The 19,313-nt window shown below is 39.7% G+C and overlaps 1 protein-coding gene across 1 annotated transcript; it reads left to right on the top strand.

Moving 5' to 3' along the window:
* The first annotated feature begins 308 nt into the window (after positions 1-308).
* Positions 309-19,079, top strand: LOC113047235 (C1q-related factor-like). The gene is made up of 2 exons (XM_026208571.1): positions 309-1,163; positions 17,448-19,079. Exons 1-2 carry the CDS (start codon positions 552-554, stop codon positions 17,625-17,627), a joined length of 792 nt encoding a protein of 263 aa, XP_026064356.1. The 5' UTR covers positions 309-551; the 3' UTR covers positions 17,628-19,079.
* The last annotated feature ends 234 nt before the right edge of the window (positions 19,080-19,313 follow it).

The following is a 19,313-nucleotide window of genomic DNA, read 5'->3' as shown; positions in this document are numbered from 1 at the left end:
CGCTGTCCTTCACTCCCATGCGCACACTAGCTCACTTCATCCTCTCTTCCTCTTTACTGCCTCTGCCATCCCTCATTCTCTTCATTACCGAGTGAAACTCTGTCCACCAGACAATGGGATTGACTTTTGGGGAGAGCGTGTGAGTGCGTTCGCATGCATGCGCCTGCGTGAGTGTGTGAGAGTGTGTATGCATGTGAGTGAGACCGAGCGGATGTGGGATCTGTGTGAAAGCGCTTTCCTGCCAGCCCACCGGATCCAGTGAGCCAGCTTAGCAAGCCAGGCGTGCACGGAGCTGGGCAAGTGTGTGAGAGCGTGTGCATGTGGGTCTCTTTCACCCTCACCCGCTCCTCAACACGCTTGGGATCCTAGGGCTTGGCGACTTTCCCCCGGGACCCCTCCCCCCCTGCACCCCTCTGTCTGTCTCTCTCTCTGCGGTCTCCTCTTCTCCAGCAGTCACCATTTCGGCTCCCGGCAGACCCACGCTGGCTGCCCAGCCACTCCCGCGCCTCAGCCTGGGCAGGAAGACCCTGGTGGCGGCCGCCGTAGGGGTCATGCTGGTGCTGGTGCTGGTGGTGCTCATCCCCGTGCTGGTCAGCTCCGTGAGCAATGACAACAGCCACTATGAGATGCTGGGCACCTGTCGAATGGTGTGCGACCCGTACCAGAACAAGGGCACCAGCACGGGCATCGCCAGCACCGGCTCTTCTGTGCAGGCCGAGGCCGAGGCTCTGGCCGACCACAGCAACATGCCTCCACCCTCCACGCTCCTCCAGGGGCCACAGGGGAAGCCGGGCCGGCCAGGCAAACCGGGACCTCCAGGGCCACCAGGGGAGCCAGGGCCCCCGGGTCCGATGGGGCCCCCGGGGGACCAGGGGGACAGGGGCCGAAGCGGGGTCCTGAGTCTGGGCAATGATGGAGCTATCAGCACGGTTACATACAACACGCACCCACGGGTGGCTTTCTACGCGGGACTGAAGAACCCACATGAGGGCTATGAGATCCTCAAGTTCGACGATGTGGTCACCAACCTCGGCAACAACTATGATGGCACTTCGGGCAAGTTCATCTGCAGCGTGCCGGGCACATATTTCTTCATCTACCACGTCCTGATGAGAGGAGGCGACGGAACCAGCATGTGGGCTGACCTGTGCAAGAACGGACAGGTAAGTGCCAAATCGTTCCTCTTTGCATAAAAGTTATTTGTGAACATTTGTATTTATTTATTGATGTTGCACGTCTTAGCTATTACACATTACATTATAGGCCTATAAATATGTTAATATTTTATTTCAATGTTATTGTTTTCAATATTTTCCTTTTTATGTATGTATATTTTTCCTGATCTTTTTGAAGTGTTTCTAAATTCATGTTGCATGTCTATGAAGTGCATATCTTCCTATGTGCTTGTGGTTTGCGCTGATATTCACAGAGCGGATCTAAAATTAATTAAGCTGTTAATAATGACCCCGCAGAGGACAAACGAGACCGTTGTTTCGCTTTCTCCTCTGCTTTTTTTGTATGGTGTGAAACTGGTGGGAGACGCAGTAACATCTGCTGTGGGTTTCTGGTCCCCCCAGAGCACGCGGGTGAAGTTCGCACAGCTGCGGCGACACAAACCCGGCGAGAAGACAAGCGCTGAATGCGCTTAATGCGTGCTGACTTTGAGCGCGTGTCCCCGTTAACAGAGGACAGAGTTTCTGCCTTTCTCTTTAATGGTATTATTGTCTTTGCATGGTCCAAACTTTTTATGACGTGTCAAATATGTTTTAAAGCGCATAAAACATTTATTTATTTTATCTATTTACTTATTTTTATGTATTTTGCATTTAGGAGCATATATTTTATGTTTATGGATCTATAAATAATATAAGTAGACTAAACGATATAATTTTAGCTTTGTTGTCGAGTTTGTTATTATGACTATTATCATACAGATATTAAAGGGAGAAAATACAACACGGGATGCTACTCCATCTGTTTACACTAAGTCGAACTCATGGTTTTAAGGAAATGTTTCACCGCAGCTGTGGCTATTTTAGCCACAAAGTTAGGATCAGTTGATCAAGGGCGCGGACGAAAATGTCACCATCTGACAGAAACCGGCAGCGCGAGGAGGAATCGTTCAACATCATGAACTTGTAATCAAAGTGCCTCGAAGACAAGCTACAGCCACAAACACACCTTATTATCTCAGCATGTCTCAGAAAACGACCATTTAATGTGTGCTTTTTACTCTCTTCTTCTTGGTCTTTCTGTCTGTGCCTTCCTGTATTTGAATGCTCGCATCTCCATCTGTTAAAAGTTTTTTTTTTTTACGCTCTTCAATTAGAAAACGTGCAGTTGTGCACTAGATGCATTGGCGTGTGCAGATAGAAACATAACTTGCAATGTTTAAGGATCTGATGCGCTTACGATTAGGGTTTGTCGCCACGGTTGTAATTCCCGATTCAGTATTTATTAAGGGACCGTTTTATATTGCGATGTGTGTGTGGTTTGGCACGCAAGGCTAAACTCTCAGGTGGGAGAAAAGCGCACGTGCAGCGTCATCCCATGAGTTTATGCCGCACGCGCAACGGGGGAGCTGTGACAAACTGAATAGAATTAGACAGTATGAGTCTCTTCAGGATCTAGTGAATTATAAAAAGATTTTAATGTAATGAAATATTACATCTTAGGTCAGTATTGAGTTTTAAAATGAACTATGTCATGTCAGACATTGACAAAATCTTTCATAAGAGTGACGTGTTTAATCACTTAAACGGTCGGCTAAGATAAGTTTGAGTACTGTAACTACCATGGTAATAAAAAAAATATTAGGCTAATAATGATAATAAAAAAAAAAAATATATATATATATATATATATATATATATATAATTATTGTTGTTATTATATATATATATATATATATATATATATATATATATATATATATATATATATAATCAAAGTTTTTTATTAAATATTTTATTTACCTTGACTAATCTAAGCTTTATCTGCTCTGGCGTGTTTTTTAATTTAGATTGTGCGCTTTGTTTAGTGCTAATATGGCACCATTTTACTGAAAGACAGTATGCATGTTTTATTAATAGCCTACATAAATCAAGCATTTCATGCATACATATCAAACCTTTTTTTTCATGTACAGTCTGTGATTTTTACTTTTAATGCAGTTCAAGCTCTTCTTAGGCTCAAGTATTCCAGTTAATATAAATAACTTAAATGTCTCCAATTTGCCTTGCTAACACAGACAAAGCGACCATATGTTTGTCAACATTTATTTTTAACAATTTAGCTGGAATTGCACCTGGAATTGAAGATGGTGTGAGGAGAGCAGCACCTGGAGGGCGCGTGCGTTTTTAGTCTTTCCTTGGCCCGGAGGTCAGCGCGCGCAGGAAGCGCAGCTTTCGCGAGACAGCCGATATTTCAGTCAGATAAATACAATTACAGAGGGTTATCCGACTGCCGCCGCGATCATCCAGCAGCCTCTGTTAGAAGAAATAGTTCAACTCCCTTAAAGAAATTGTCACAGAAGAAAGACCGCCAGACGTTGCCCAGAGGGTAAGCGGAAAAAATGAAAGAGATAATAAAAGGAACCTAACAGTCACTGTAATATCTGAAATTGAAATTGCATTATGTTTTTTTCCCCCCCGTCCTCAACATGACTTTAAACTCCATCTCCTTCTTTCTCAGCTCATATGTGCCTCACTACCAGCTACATTTCTGTCTTTTTTAAAACCTTATTTAAAGTTAATCATGTTCTTTATTAGATCAAACCAGGCAGCTTGCTGAGACAGAGTCCTTGTAAGTGCTGCCTGTCTTTTATACTCTAGTTGCCATATTAATTGAACTTGTCTGGTCCCTTGGTGCCATGACAATGTGGGCAGATCACATCCTCTTAATTGAGATGAACACTTGTTTCTGTCACAAACACATCTTTTGATTTGATTATGCTTTAATCTGAACCCAGACCTAGCGCGCAACCTCAGAGAAGCACCTTCACAGCAGGAGGCTGTACCTTTGGGAACTTCTCTGTTGTACAGCTTAAAAGTTTATCTGCTAACTTGCAGTCTTCCCAAGTGCTGTTTTAAGGTTTCTTTGTTTTCCCCGTGCCCTAACTAGATTGCCTAAGCAAAACCATAAAATAAGTACACTAATGGCAAAGGCAAGAGCACGCAAAAACTGCTGGGAGCACAGTACAGCATTTATGGAGTGTGTGAAGGAAGAGCATTGGGGAGGGAGAGCATATGTTGTCGTAAAGCACCGTCTGTTGAACACAATGGGTCCTGATCTCTAGAGACCCTCCTCACAGACACTTTAGGCAGACATGGGCGACGAGCCTTCCTCCTGAGAGCAAGCTAATCTTTATAAAGTGGTTACCGCCTCACTAATTAAAACGCTATTCCAGATCAGAGGAATTGCAGCAGTATGTGTGTGTGTGAGAGAGAGTGGGCATAGGACCTCAGGCGGGCCGCTGTTGGATGTGCTGTTTTCGGAGTCTCATGTCGTTCCCTAACAGTTTAAAAGAAACTTTTACTATTTAACTTTGTTGTAATCCTCTTACTCTGAGAATGTGTGTGAAAGCAGTACAGTATTTCTCAATGGCAGTGATGGAGCGCTAACAGACTTTCAGCTAGTCTGCTGCATCCCTGTGGACTTGCTCTATTCTTCAAGCGGTCACTGACCATACCGCCATACAAACCCACACAGCTGCTGAGCAGGACGTATACATGAGAGAATGAGGAAGAACACGAAATAATATTTTTGTTCTGGTGAGACTGTGTGGGAAAATATTAGTGCTCTATTTATTGCCATCACATTGTGTATGCTTAATGGATTTTAGCTTTAACACACAAAGGATGCATTCCTTTTCATCCATTTCCACTACTCTTTTCAAACTTCTTCTGTTTATTCCACACCGTCTCAGCTTTCTTTTCTTAATTTGCCAAATTTTTGCAGAAAAAAGTCCCATTTTTGCCAGATGGACATGTACAGATGCCTGTGCGTTCCTTTTGAAACTCCACCGGCTTTACAAGGAATTCCACTTCAAATGTGATAAAGGAGCGAGAAAAAAAAATGAAAGGCTGGAAAAAAGAAAAGGCGTTTGTCGTGTGCCAGAGAGTCTTTTTAATCGTAATTAAAAACTTTGAACCGCATCCAGATTGCGCTGGCACCTGTCCTCGTGTTCCTTCTGTTGATATTGTCATTAATCCACCCAAACCCATTCTGACTTCATTATAAGCAAATGCATCCAGGCAGTCTTTGTGTTTCTCAAGAGGCTCCTTCGGGATAATCTTGCTGTCTCAGACAACACTCGCACGCGCATGCGCGGATGTGCACTCGCACGGTTATCTGAAGATTCACCTGTTTGGTTTACGGATGGTTTATACAGTATTTGATATGTTTTCCCATGATATTTTCAGATGACTTAAATGGAGTAAAACTGAGTGAAGTGAGCAAAAATGGAAATTCTTTTATCATTTATATTTTTATCTTTTTTATCTCTTTTTTTTCACATAATGGAAATCAGTGGGGTCCAATAAAAAGTCCACTGACTTTAATTGTGCAGAAAAAAATTAATAATAAAAGGTCAAGATATGTTCTTTTGTGTGCCTTAGCAGAAATGAAGTCATACAGGCTTGGAATGACATGAAGGTGTGTAAATGATGACAGAATTTGCATTTTTAGATGAAAACTGCCCTCTTATGCATGAAATGACACTAAAGTTTTCTTATTCTTTTTTTGTTCCCTCACGCCTTCTGTAAGATATCTCTGGGAATAGTGTATGCTTTTATGCATTTGCGTGCATAAAATGTGCTATTATAATCAACATGACTGGGAGCAATACATATACAGTATGTGTATATCACTGTATGTGTGTGGAAAAGCAGCACACCTCACCATCTGCAACAGAAAGAAACAACATGTTCTTAATTATAGAGTTCAGTGTTAAATTATTAGAGACAAACAAGTTACTCATGTTTAATTACACAGCACACAGAAATGCAAGTGTTGTTTATTGGTATTTGGATGAAGAGAGAGACAAGTAACAGGCTGCCAGAGTGAAAACAACCCCAGGATCAATATTATTTTTGCAGGAAACAGGACAAAAGAACATACAGTATAGCTTACGCAATAATCCTTTTGGTTGAAGTGTACCAGATCTTTCACTTGTCTTTTTTCAGTCACGAAACAAACTTATTATCCTTAAAATAATCTCCTGGAAAAAGTCTGCAGCATCTTTTAACAAGTCCAATAAGCAGTCCTCTTCAATAACAGCTTGTTAATTTGCGTCGGAGTTGGAGGGTGTGCTTGTGTTTCAGTCAAACACACTCTTCTCGCTCTCCACTCCTCTAATCAGCTGTTGAGGCGCCGGGGCGGGGCCTTTGCCCCTGATGTGATGTCTAATTGGACACTAAATTTGCCACCCAGTGGAGCAGAACATTAAAACCAGTCTAATTGGGTGCTGTACGGTTATTAGCACTGGATTTGCCCGTGCTGCGAAGAAATGCCACACATGTCAGATGTGTCTGGTTGTAATGCAGCAAGAGCTGCGGAAGAATCCATCATTTATTTATAGGCGAGGAACTACACTCTTAAAGCACAGTCCTTCTGCACCTCAGCTCTATCAGTCAAATATCCAGCCCAGAGAGACTTCAGCAGTACTGTTGTGAGCGTGTATGTTGAATACATGTACTAAAATAGCTGCGCCTCTCTGTTTGAATGTCTGTGGCCTGGCTGGTGACTCAGGAGGAGACGCTCTTCTTCTTTTAATGAGCAGAAATCAACACTCACACTGACAGCCCAATCATGTTTTCATGTGTTCGACACACACAGACACATATACACACACGCTAGTGCTCTCCTGGGGAATAACAACTTGGCCCTCGGCAAAGTTCTTCTGTAAACATCTTGATGCTTCGATGATGTTTTTAATGACTCCTTCCACTCACTTCCACTCAGACACTACAAACCTACGTAGGTCCACTGCGACTCCCTCGTTCAGCCCACTTACCCGGTCGAATTAGTCAGCGCGTGTCCGTGCGTGTTTAACACCTCGATCACCTCGGAAAATAAACAACGGCTACTGTAAGATAACAACTATCCGCCCGGCGCCAAGTGATGAATAGGGCAATTCATGAAAAACGTATGCTGCAGCAAAAACCTTGCGTTTCTCCCTCGCTCCCTCTCCTCATCTTTCTCCCCCACTCCTTCAGTCTCCCCCCAAGACTAGCATTACTGTACTCTCCTCATTATGGTACTGAGAGGAGATGAGGCTACTCTATCACACCATAATGCGTTATATTGCAGTGGGATGTTTCATTATGCAGCTGCGCTCCTCCGTGACTTCAGAGGGGCTTCGTGCAGAGGTCAGACCACTGTGTGCACACCAGGAGAGCAAATCTAAGAGTTCAGCTTAAGGGGGAACCGCCAGTTTCCCTTTGGGGGAATATTTTTTTGCTGTAAGTGTGAGGTCATTAATTTAAATCGAGCTCGACTGACAGATCTTTTAAACAAACCAGTTAAAGGGCATTTAAATAACTGTTAAAAACTACAACTTTTGAAGGACTCTCAGATATGGTGTAATCACAAATGTAAATACGAAGGCAGGTATCCACCTTATTTTCCCTGGAAGAGCGGATTTGGTAAATTTGATGTGTCTGGCTTCCGGTCTCTTTTACTTCCAGCTATTTTTAGCTAGTACAAAACAGCTCATTTTGTTGCTTGATATTGCAAACTGGTGTGTCTTACCATATTATTTGAACGTATTATCTTAATTATGAACACACCGGTTTGTAGTGCAGACAGTTTTAGCGTTTACTGCACGTTGTTATTCTGCTTGTTATTTTCCTACAGCGGCTAATGAACCGGAAGTCTCACATTCACAGAAAACGGGTTTCCATGTGGAAAAATAAAGTGGATATAAAGGCAAAAATCATAAAAATAGAAAGGCAGGGATGTATTTTAATATCTAAAGTCTCATTTATATTGTGCTAAAAGTAGTAATATTAAGTGTTTACTAAATATAATAATTTGCTTTGTAACGTTTCAAATTGTAGAACACTTCTGACAGTAAACTTTGTTCCAAAGCAGAGAATATTTTAATTAAAAGTTACAGTTTGTGTGTGTGTGTGTGTGTGTGTGTTGGCTGATTTGGCAGAAACACCTCCAAAATAGGGCCTATAATCACGTAAACATAAAGCAGTCAAACTTTGCAAAGATTCATAATGAATTGGGTTATAAGACTGAACATGTTGTAAACTATCTGGCTATTTTGTCAACCCTCATTAGAATATATGACTATTAAATGGCTTTTCTAAGCAGTCTAAAAATCTCTCAAAATCAATGTTTTTTGCCCTCCAGAATTTCTTTTGCAGGGGTTATTTTGTGAACTGTCTTCCTCGACTTCAGCTACTTGAACTGAGTATGAATCAGCCTGTTTAGATGTCTTTTAGATGCACAAGTGTGAGTAACTGATGGAAAGCTGCTCTGGCATTAGCTGCTGGCTGCTGGCATCTTCTTCTCTAGCCAGCTGGCCCTCGTCTATCATGGCCATCAGCAGACGACATTATTATTTAAACTCCTTCTGAGTAATATCTTCATTGGGAGTACTTCAGAAGTTTCAGTGCTATTCTTCGTTCATTCTCTGTGCAAACACCACTCCCCGTTCTCTCAAACAGTTTCAACCATTGCTTAAACATTATATCAGTGTTATTTAAGTATTCCTGGAGATCGCTGACAAGACAAAGAGCAGCTGGGTAGATTAATCTCTCCGGCTTTCTCTGCACGGTGGTGCGACAGATGGAAATGAAAGCGTGGCACCTTCACTTTTGTTCTCCACTACTTATCTTGTCCTTAATCAGGTTTGCTTTGCTAATAAACCCAAGTGAAAAAGGAGCACATGGAAGTCTCTAATGTCCTCAGGAATTTCACACAAGCAGCGAGCATCTGGCTCGCTCTCATCTGCAAGGAGATTTTTCTCCAAGCGCTGCATGAAGTGCTCCACTAAGCCTCGATCAGAGATGCAGCTCACAGTCCAGCTTTTAAATATAATTAGAGACAGGCGCGTGCTTCGAATGAACCACGCTACCGCTAACTGTCTAAGAGCCTGAAATGTGGTATGAGAAGTCACCTGGTGTCAGTCGCAAGGGGAAAAAAAGCAAGAAAGAGGGAAGGAAGCAGGAGGACATGGAGACAGCAGGATGTGTCCTTCAGGATTAGGTTGCTTTTCATGGATGAAATGTTTCATATCGTTCAGAGACAGATCAGTCTCTGGCAGGGAGATGCTGCTGACATCTGGAAGAATATCCACTGGCTACCAACACGTTTCAGCCGCAGCGCGCTGAATCTCTCCAGGGGCTGTGTTAAGACATTGAGCCAAGGATAAGGTGTAAGGTTTGGTTTACTAAGGTGTAGTCTTGAGGGTGTATTTTACATTTTAACACAACCAAATTTTCAACCAGATTTTAGAATTGATTGGATAAACAGTCCAAACAGTAAACTGGAGTTTGATATATAATAATAATGGCATATTATATTATTAATGCTGTTCTTTTATACTTTATTTTCATCAAATAATCCTAGAACTTGTTTTAGTACCTTTTCCACTAAAATATTAAGCAGCAAAAACTGTATTCCGCATTAATAATAAAAAATGTTGTTAATAATTGAGCAATAATAATAACAACTGAGCCCCAAATCAGCATATTAGAATGATTTCCGGAAGATCTCGTGGCACTGAGGATCGTAATGATAACTGCTTAAAATGTTGTTTTACAATCACAGGAATAAATTACATAAAAAAAAAGAAAAAAGAAAAGAAATATATATATATATATATATACACTGTATAAATATAAAAAATTGAATTTTTTAAACATACTATTTCACAGTATTTTACTGTGAAATATTTTACCATATTTTATCAAATAAATGCAGTCTTGCAAAAATCTTAAACATAAAAAAAGTGTATTGAAGTGTATTACTCAGTGGTTTCTTGACTTTGGTAGTAGATGTTCTACACCATCTTTAACCCAAATCTACACATGCTTATTAAAATTAAACAAATAATGACAGATAATGTCTTATGTTTAGGCGTTTGGATCTGTGATCCATCGCATAAATCTTACAGAGAGGTCACATTTTCAAAGTCAAAAAGGCATTCCATGATGAAGTCTATAAACACATGGCATGTATGTGCTCTGAGCACACGCTGACTGTTTTCCAAAACAGGGACAAACAGATGTGTGTCAGAGCACGGCCGCCGGTTTCCGTCTGTTTGAAATCCTAAATGCAGACTGTCTGTCCCCCTAACCCAGCCCTAAAGCCCATGTCTTTGGACTTACATGCTTTGACTTTGCCCAACTATACCGCCTCCCTCTTTCATTTGTTCCCCATAGACCTGGCTTCCAGCTATTTCACTCCCTGTTAAAGGAACATTATGGGTTAAAAATACTGTAAGTGTACCACAGCATCTGTGGCATATGCTGTTGATGATTACACACAATATAATTTTAATTCTTAACAGAGAGAGAGAAATACAACTTGAGTTTGAAAAAAAAATAAAATAAATTGATAGTGCAAAAAAAAGTGCACAATGATTGGCTTCCATTGTAAGTGCGTATACATGTTTTTAGTTTTTACAGCTAAGGTGAGAATCACAATTATTTTTTATGTGTTAAATTGACAAAATCGACAGAAAGAGCCCTGAATATTCCTTTAAATCTCACTGTTTACTGCAGTGACTGTCTGTTAATGATTTTGTTTGGGCTAACAGAGATGCTCCGGGGGCATCATAAAGAAAGGATTTATCATGAGCCACTAAGAGGCAATTGATACATCCATCTTTCTATTTGATTTCTATTTACACAAAGTTTGAAATGCCTTGTGCTGTCTCCTTGTTGCTTTGGATATCATTTAGTGACGGTGGCTTTACCAATGAAATCAGTTTTATAGTATTGTCAATGAGAACACAGTTTCTGTTGTTAAGTCTTTAGAAGAGTTTTTTAAGCTTAGATTTCAGCTGCAGTTCAATTGCTTTTTAATTACCCTGAAATGATATCCAAACGCAGCCAACAATGGAAGTCCGGTCTCCCAAAGGAGGCTAATATTAAAAATAAAAAAAAAAGATTAAAACGTGTTTCATCTAAATCCCCTCCAACAAATCCCCCCCCCCCCCCCCCCCGGGCACTAAGAGCGCACCCTTTAATAAGGCCGCTGTGCAGGCTGTGTGTGCTAAAGGAGGATTATTTGATATTAATATGCACCGGACGATCGTCACCATGGATTCAGAATAGCAGAGTTTGTTTGCACATCGATATTAGACTCACCAGATTTAATCAAGAAGGTAAACAATGAATTGAAAAAAAGATAAAAGAGAGACAGAGCGACACAGAGTCATCTGGGTTGAGTGATGGGACAGTCCTCCTCCATTTGACCGACAGACGACAAGGCGCCGCAGGAGTTGCTTTATTGGATTGAATGTGCTTTCCACAGCAAACTTTACTTCTGAAAAAGTTACTAAAAATGGAGAAGAAAAGGATAGTACATTTTACAAACAATCACAAAGAAACAGCAAGTAAAACGTAGAATTAAACGGGACTGTCGTATTGTCTTGCGAAATGTATTCCAATAATCTTTGTTGTAATGACAACTTTAAAAAAATCTTTGTTTATAGTGTACATGCTGGCACAATATCTTCTTAACACTAGTCTAATGTTTTATTATGGCTTTATAAATATTATCAGTATTGTACCTATAACTATTTGTAGAATTATTCACTATAAAAAAAAGGTCTGTGACTCACATCGGTGTAAGACACACACTTTAATATAATATAAATCAGTTCTTTCTTTGTTGTAATTAACATCTTTACATTAATGTCACTCTCTCTTTTTACACTAGTATATGGGTGGGATGAAAGTTATTATACCTGATATGAAGTCTGACAGAACACCTTAAATATGTATAACATTAACAAAGTAATTCACAGCTTCAGGATGGAAGATAAACTTTAAGAATAAAGTGTTGCTAATGCTTTTAAACCTGTAGATGATGGCAGAAGAATAACTAATGGAAACTTACTAGGCGAGAGATGTAGATGGTGGACAGTTGGTTACAAGGTCAGGGTCTCTCTGTCTCTCTCAAGCCATTCTCATCTACATCAGCAGCCGTCTGCTCCTCTTACCCGAGCTATCGATCGTCTGCTCTCGGCCTCTCAGACCTCAAGCTATGGACAGAGATGGAAACAGAAATTAGAAAGTGAAAAAAGGAAGGAGAGACCTAAGATTATTAAGAAAAAAAATTTGGATGGAAGACAAACATGTGAAGAGATTTATAAAAGAGAACATAATATACGACAAAAAGAGACTCAAACAGATGAGAAAATTAGTTTGCTGAGAGGATGTTAACGACACAGAATATACAGTGTTCGCAAAAAGGGTTTGGACAATTTAGACACATTTAAAAATGTATGAATTTATTAGCACTCATTTTAAAGAAATTCTGCGCAGGCACACTTTTCAAGCATAATGTTTCTCTTTTTTAAAAGAAAAACAGAGCTGTTTAAAGGTATGAAATAAAAGACATATTGTTCGAAATTAAGTATTGCAACAATTTCTGGTTGTCAAACATATCTGGAGTTAATTTGGTTTGATGTAATATTATATAATGCAGGGTTGCCAAGGCTTTCAGCCAAGCCACGCAGACAGAAAATATTTACTTGAAGAATTTCACAAAACTTTCACATTTTCATGGTTCTCTGAAGTTGGTTAATGTTTAAATGACCTTTTTTATTTCAGTAAATGTCTTGTTTTGATGAATAATTTTGCCTTATGTGGTGATTTTAACAACGATGTGATATTTAATCTCATATGAAAACCCTAAAGCAAATACACACCCACACAAACATTTCAAATCCTCAGTCTTTTATTTTGAGTGAATACTGGTGAAATATTGTCAACTTCTGTCCTCAGAAATGCTTTAAATTATCTAAAGGTATAAATAAATTGATTAACTTGCAAAATCCACCAGCTCACAAACCCCCTGCAGTTCCCTTACATTCCCCCTTTCATAAGAAACCCTAGTCTAATGCAAAGAAATTCATATATTTCAAGAATGGCTTCGGTGTCTAAATGCTCCCGTCTAGTCACTGTAAATATACAGATGTGCCTGAGACTTCATCCAAGGATTTTGAAGCTCTCTGATAGTTTCGTCACATTTCTCTCCATTCCTTCTTCCTCTGCACTCTGTCCATCATAATTAAAGAACACATTACAGTCTCAGGCTGACAAACTCACTGCCATTCAGCCCGAAATGAAAACTAATGAGACGACTCCGCTGTGTTTGCTGATCCCACCGCATCCCTAAGGAGGACTGGTCCACCTCTCCAGATGATGGAAAGCTTCAGATCTCTCTCTCTCTGGCTCAGAAAGTGGACACTAAAAGAGGAGGGTGAATTCTGGGCAATGTCACTCAGGCAGCGCAGCACTCTTACACTGACACATTCAGTAAACAATGTGTCCGATCAATAAGGAAAGATTCTGGCAAGAGCTGCCTCAGCACAAAGCCCAAAACACAGCAGAATCATTCGATTTGAAGCAACTGACAGCTCTTTTCAGGATCGCTTCATAATATTCTCTCGCGCTCTTAGTTTCTTCATTGCATTTTCTTCCACCATTTGCTTTGTCACTAAAATTATAAACTGATTTGGTCCTATAGAGATTTTAGTAGCTAGCTATCGCTGCTGAAATTCAGACTTTATTTGGCTAAACTGAATCAATATAATTTACAATCCTCACACTGTTTGCCTTTTCTTGCCTATTTAACAAGAAATAAATACACTTAAAGCAGTTTAAATGATTTTAAAAATATACTATCATAATCAGATATATTCCATATTTAATAAACCAGGATATTCATTAATTTCTGTGTAAGCATCGAGAAAAGTTCTGTGTTTACGTATCTGCAGCCTCTACACCAGTACCCATTTCACATCAGCACCACAACCTCATGTGTCCCTCTCCAGCCACCATACCACAGCCCAAACATCCATATGGCCTTGACCTCAGGGAATCCCCTCTGCCAGGATCTTTACAGGGTGTCTGTGTGGACGAATGAAATTAGACAGCTACACCCGCAAACACCAGCCAACATTTCAACGGGACAGGTGGTGATATGTGCCTGGCTAATCAATCCAGTCATTTACTCAAGCAACACAAACATAGTAAAACCTAGAGAGCTGCCTCGCTGCTCACCGTCTACATGAGCAGCTGCCTTCTAAGGGAGAATCTCAAAAGCAGGGATTCCACACAAATAGCTCCACACATGTATGACTCAAGCAGCCGATTTCAATAGAATTCGACCAAAGTACCTTTTTCAGGGAAGTCAGTTCACTCAGCGGCAATATTTGCAACGCCTCCAAACAGCTATTTCAAGCATGCAAGACCAACCTATCTACTTGAATCAGGAAACACTTCAATCTCAAAACTGCTTGCCAAACTCACATTTAAATAACTTATTTTGAATCGGCAACTAATTCTGACATCAATTGACCCTTAATTGACTTCACTAACTGCCAATAGGATCTTTTAAGAATGAGGGACATCTTATGAGTCGACAGTGTCATTGAGACTTATTTAAGGGAAGAAACCTTTACATTTCAAAGATAGAAAAAAGCCTTTCAAACAGCATATGAGCAATATAAGTGAATTGTCTTGTTATCTTTGCTTAAGTCTCAGCCTCAGATGTCACGCTCATGGACCGCTGGCTAAACGTCTGATGCATATGGGACACAAAAGTGGAAACACTTCAGGAGTGTCAAAGTCGTCATCGGATTGGTTGAATTATACAGGATTTCCAAGAGAAACACAATTTCCACACACAAAAAAGAGACACAATTTCCTTGTGTGTCATGTTCTTTAACGATCCACCTGGAAACAAAAATGTTGTGGCACCAAACCCCCTCACGAAAGAAGAAAGCGCCTTGTTTTACAACTGTGACAACAAGCACTTATCAGGATCAACTAAACACTGGATTCTCAAAACTATGTCAAATATTTAAAGTTCAGGGCATAGAATTTGTCTATTATTGTTGCGACATTTCCACACCCCAAAACGTTACGCTGAATGAAACATACTGTGATTTTTGACACGTCAGTCAAACAGCTTCATTTGCCAAAGAAAGCTGTCATTGATTGCATCTTTTCTTTGACATTAGCATGTTGCTAGCTAATGACACAATGCTTAGTGGCAAAGTGATACACATACTTTACACATACTTGTTAATTCTAGAAAAATACACATAAATATATATATATATATATATATATATATATATATATATATATATATATATATATATATATATATATATACAATTTTTTGTGTTTTCACAATCTGTGTTTTTGGTCTAGTCAGCTGGGTCCATTGTTGTTTTGAGTCCTATTGATTTTCTCAATATGAAGAAAAAGAGTTCTTCAGATATTTTTTTTTTGTTGTGTCCCACAGAATTAAAAGGTCGTACATGTTTGGAATGACATGAACTACTGTGGGTGGCCTGTTAAAATTTCCTTTTTATATAAAATACAAAAAAGAAAGAAGGATTTTTCTGAATGTGTAAATGCAATATGCTGCACAGAGTGTGTGCATTTTACTTCCGCAAAAGAAGCAAAGTGAATTCATTTCTGACCCTTCCCCTTCCAGAAACCCTCTTCCCTGTTCAGTATATTTCTTACCAGTATTGCCAATGAGCGCAAGTCCACATTGTGTGGGAGGAACACACATACACACTCCAACTCCGCCACACACACTGGTGTTGATTATAATCGTGTATCGGGGTTTGCTCTAACACCTCTGCCTACGGAGCTCTCCCTCGAGTCTGCAAAAACCTTTCAAACAGAACTCTTAATTAGATGGAACAGAGGTCATCTAGAACCAGAACACAAGGACAAATACACTCCCACACAAACACTTCCTTCCTTCTTTCCTTCCTTCTTTTTCTCTAATAAATATCATACACATTAGCACTTATCAGAAGCTGAACTTTCGTTCTGATAATGAACTGAACAAAAAAAAAAAAAGTCGGCCTGTCACATTCATTGCTTTTTAAAACACATTCACATTTCACAGGGTGTTGTGAGTGAGATCCAGGCAGTCAAGCCGTACATATTCATGCCTCCACTGCCAGCTCAATTCATTCACCAGACAGATTACAGAAATCCTAAGCAATTTCCCCAACACTGTTGTGTGGTACTCAAACAAATCCACACATATTAAATCCATCCGTGTCTCAATCTTTTCCCGGGCCGCTCAGGTGAATGAGAACAGTTGTCATGAATTTGAAGCCAATCTGAATGTGTGTCAACGCTTGCGTGTTTTCATGCATCCTGGAGTCTTATGCGTGCTTATGTATTGGTGGATATCTGATACTTCCTGGTACTACCTTCACAGATGCTGCAGATTTTAAGTATCGGAGACAGAAAATGAGATCTAAATTAAAACCCTTATAGCTTGATTTGTCTTTAATACCTGAAGGAAACTATCCATTAGCTTTCCAATACATCCCAATGGCAGTTGCTTGGCTGGTGCAGGACCTATGCAGTATGGCACTTGGCATATTTGAGCCAATCACCTAAGATGTTACTTGCATAAATACTAGGGCTGTCAGTTTAACATTTTAACTTACTTAATTAATTATGAAAAAATAAAGCAAATAAAATATTTTAACGGAGTAAAGGCACTGGCCCCGCCCCCAGACTGGTATGTCATCTTACATTTCATACAGTTGACTGTTGACAAATATTCAATAAATTTTTTCAAAAATCACATTTTTATATCACATGATTAGCGAGATCACACAAACAGCGAGAGCAGTATATTACGAGTGCTGTTTTTGTCCTGAATATCTTGAGTGCAAATGTGACTTTAGCCTATACAGCAGTTCAGTAAATAAGAATCTGTTATTGCATTATATTTTAAACACAACATTGTCTGTTTTTGCTCCGTTGTGCCAACAAAAATATTACCTATAAAGCCCCAGCAGAACTGTTGTGCATGTGTGAGGAACATAGCGGTGTTTGGTTTCTGAATGAATTTATGTTGGATCAAATGAAATAGCTACTACTGTATTTGTAATGTCTACTTAATGCTTTCTTATTTAACAAAATTAGCTTTAAATAATCTTTTGGGGGTATTTTCACAGCCAAATGTAATTTGTGATTAATTCGATTCATTAATCGACACATCATGTAACTAATTTCATTAAACATTTTTAATTGACTGACAGCCATAATAAATACTACTAATTCTAATAGACTCAGATGACTTTTGGATATAGAGTAGAGCTTGCTAACTAGCTAAACCTTAACCAACTGTGTCAGACAGAGATTATTTTCTATTACTGATGCCCTTTTATTCGTTTTCTCTCTCTCTCTCTGTCTCTCGTGTAGGTGCGAGCCAGCGCGATCGCTCAAGATGCTGATCAGAACTATGACTACGCCTCAAACAGTGTGATTCTGCATCTCGACGCCGGCGATGAAGTCTACATCAAACTGGATGGCGGCAAAGCCCATGGGGGCAACAACAACAAATACAGCACATTCTCTGGCTTTATTCTTTACGCCGACTGAATATGTGAGCGCAGAGGAAAAGCAGTTGGAAAGAAAGAAATATAGCAAAGGGAAAGTGGAAGTGAAGGAAGGAACATTTAACATCCCAGCGCTTAATTTGACCAGGATCTCTCCATTGCTTCAGCACACATTTTGACAGAAAGAGACTCAGTGGAACGAGGGTTCAGTAGCTCCTCGTCGAATCACCTTATTGATTGATGAAAGACAAGGAAATAAAGTGATAAAAGTGACGTTTTTCTCTTTCGGTGTTGAAAGGGCATTAAGACTCCAAGAGACACTGGCAGAAATCTTTAAACTCATCCTCATGTGACTTTCCTCAGTAAAACTCTTTTTGCCCACAGATATCTAATGTTAAAAATATCACTGACAACCTGTGGGAAAAAGTATGTTACTTTCGAAGGATATATGAATCTGATGACAACTTATGTGTTCAAATAGTTCTAAGGCCTGTGTCCGGTTTCTCCTTACCTCTATATTGGACACAGCACCCCCTGTTGGCTGTTGTTGGTAACTGGTTTCCATCTGCATTCTTTCCGTATGTGTTGTACTCTGGTGGGACTGCAGTAGCTGATGAACGTTGTGAATGAATGCTATTCCTTACAAGCACTTGATACTCAATTTAGACAATTGGTACTCTGCTACTCCCGCTTCCCTCGACTCCTTTTCTTCCCTGTCAATTAGCACTCGACCCTAATACCGCTCCTCTCACTCACCTCCTGCCCCTCCAGAAACACCAGATGACTTATAATAGTCTAAACTCTTTTATTTTGAATGAAAGAGACGGCTTAAAGGATGCTTACGTTTGCTTTGGTGTTAGTTAACTTACTGCAGATTGAATGGAGAGCCTGCCATGAGCACATAAACAGAATATTTTTCTCAAGCTAAATGTAAAAAATACATAACAAGTTCAAATAAAAACATAACAATAGACTTTGGCAAACATTCTGTGCTTAAAAAGTATTGATTTTGAAGAGGGCTGGAGGAGGAGTTGAGGTGCTGCTGGGAGGCTTCACTTGTCACTCAATCATTCTTGCTAACAAGTGCAACAACATGCAGAGCGAATATTTACACGCTAATATTTTATTCCGGTGGGGCGAATGAATGTGAGAAGATTTTGTTTATTTGTAAGTGTGCACGTTCGTTTGTGAGTGTGTTTGAGCGTGTGAGCGTGTGTGTGTGTGTGCGTGTGTGTGTGTGTGTGTCTGTACCAACACCAGAGCATGAACTACAGTATATTTAGTCTTTGCCACATTACTGGTTTGAGAAATGTTCTATGCTTTAGCCGGTCAAAGATGTGATATAGAGCCAATGAGATTGCATCAGACACGTTTAGCTAAGCCTCTACAGAGAAGATATAAAAGAAACAATAAAGCTGTAAATTAAATAAATCTATGCTATGTTTGTCAGTCCTACTCTATCTTTTGGAAATGTTGAATAAATTTAAATAACAAATGGGATTTTTGGAGTCATTTGTTCTGTAATGATTTTTTTTGTTCACTGCCAGAAAACAGTTTTGGGGAAAGAGAAACCCATTTGCATAAATCTTCCAATTTATCTAATTCCTCACATAATAGGCTATTTAATATATGCTTTAGTCATTTCAAATTACATCAGAATAAATAGGAAGGCAAGAAAGCTTCACGTTTATGCCTCTGCTTCTTTTTCCTTCCACAGATTTCTTCCTTC

This window comes from Carassius auratus, chromosome 28 (assembly GCF_003368295.1).
Source record: "Carassius auratus strain Wakin chromosome 28, ASM336829v1, whole genome shotgun sequence".
Classification (NCBI taxonomy): domain Eukaryota; kingdom Metazoa; phylum Chordata; class Actinopteri; order Cypriniformes; family Cyprinidae; genus Carassius; species Carassius auratus.
The sequence above is the reverse complement of the archived record's forward strand: the minus strand, read 5'-3'. Positions and strand labels throughout refer to the sequence as shown.

Coding starts and splice junctions, on each gene's coding strand:
- LOC113047235 (XM_026208571.1), top strand. CDS start 552: ATGCTGGTGCTGGTGCTGGTGGTGCTCATCCCCGTGCTGGTCAGCTCC. Junction 1,164..17,447: donor ACCTGTGCAAGAACGGACAG/GTAAGTGCCAAA, acceptor TCTCTCGTGTAG/GTGCGAGCCAGCGCGATCGC.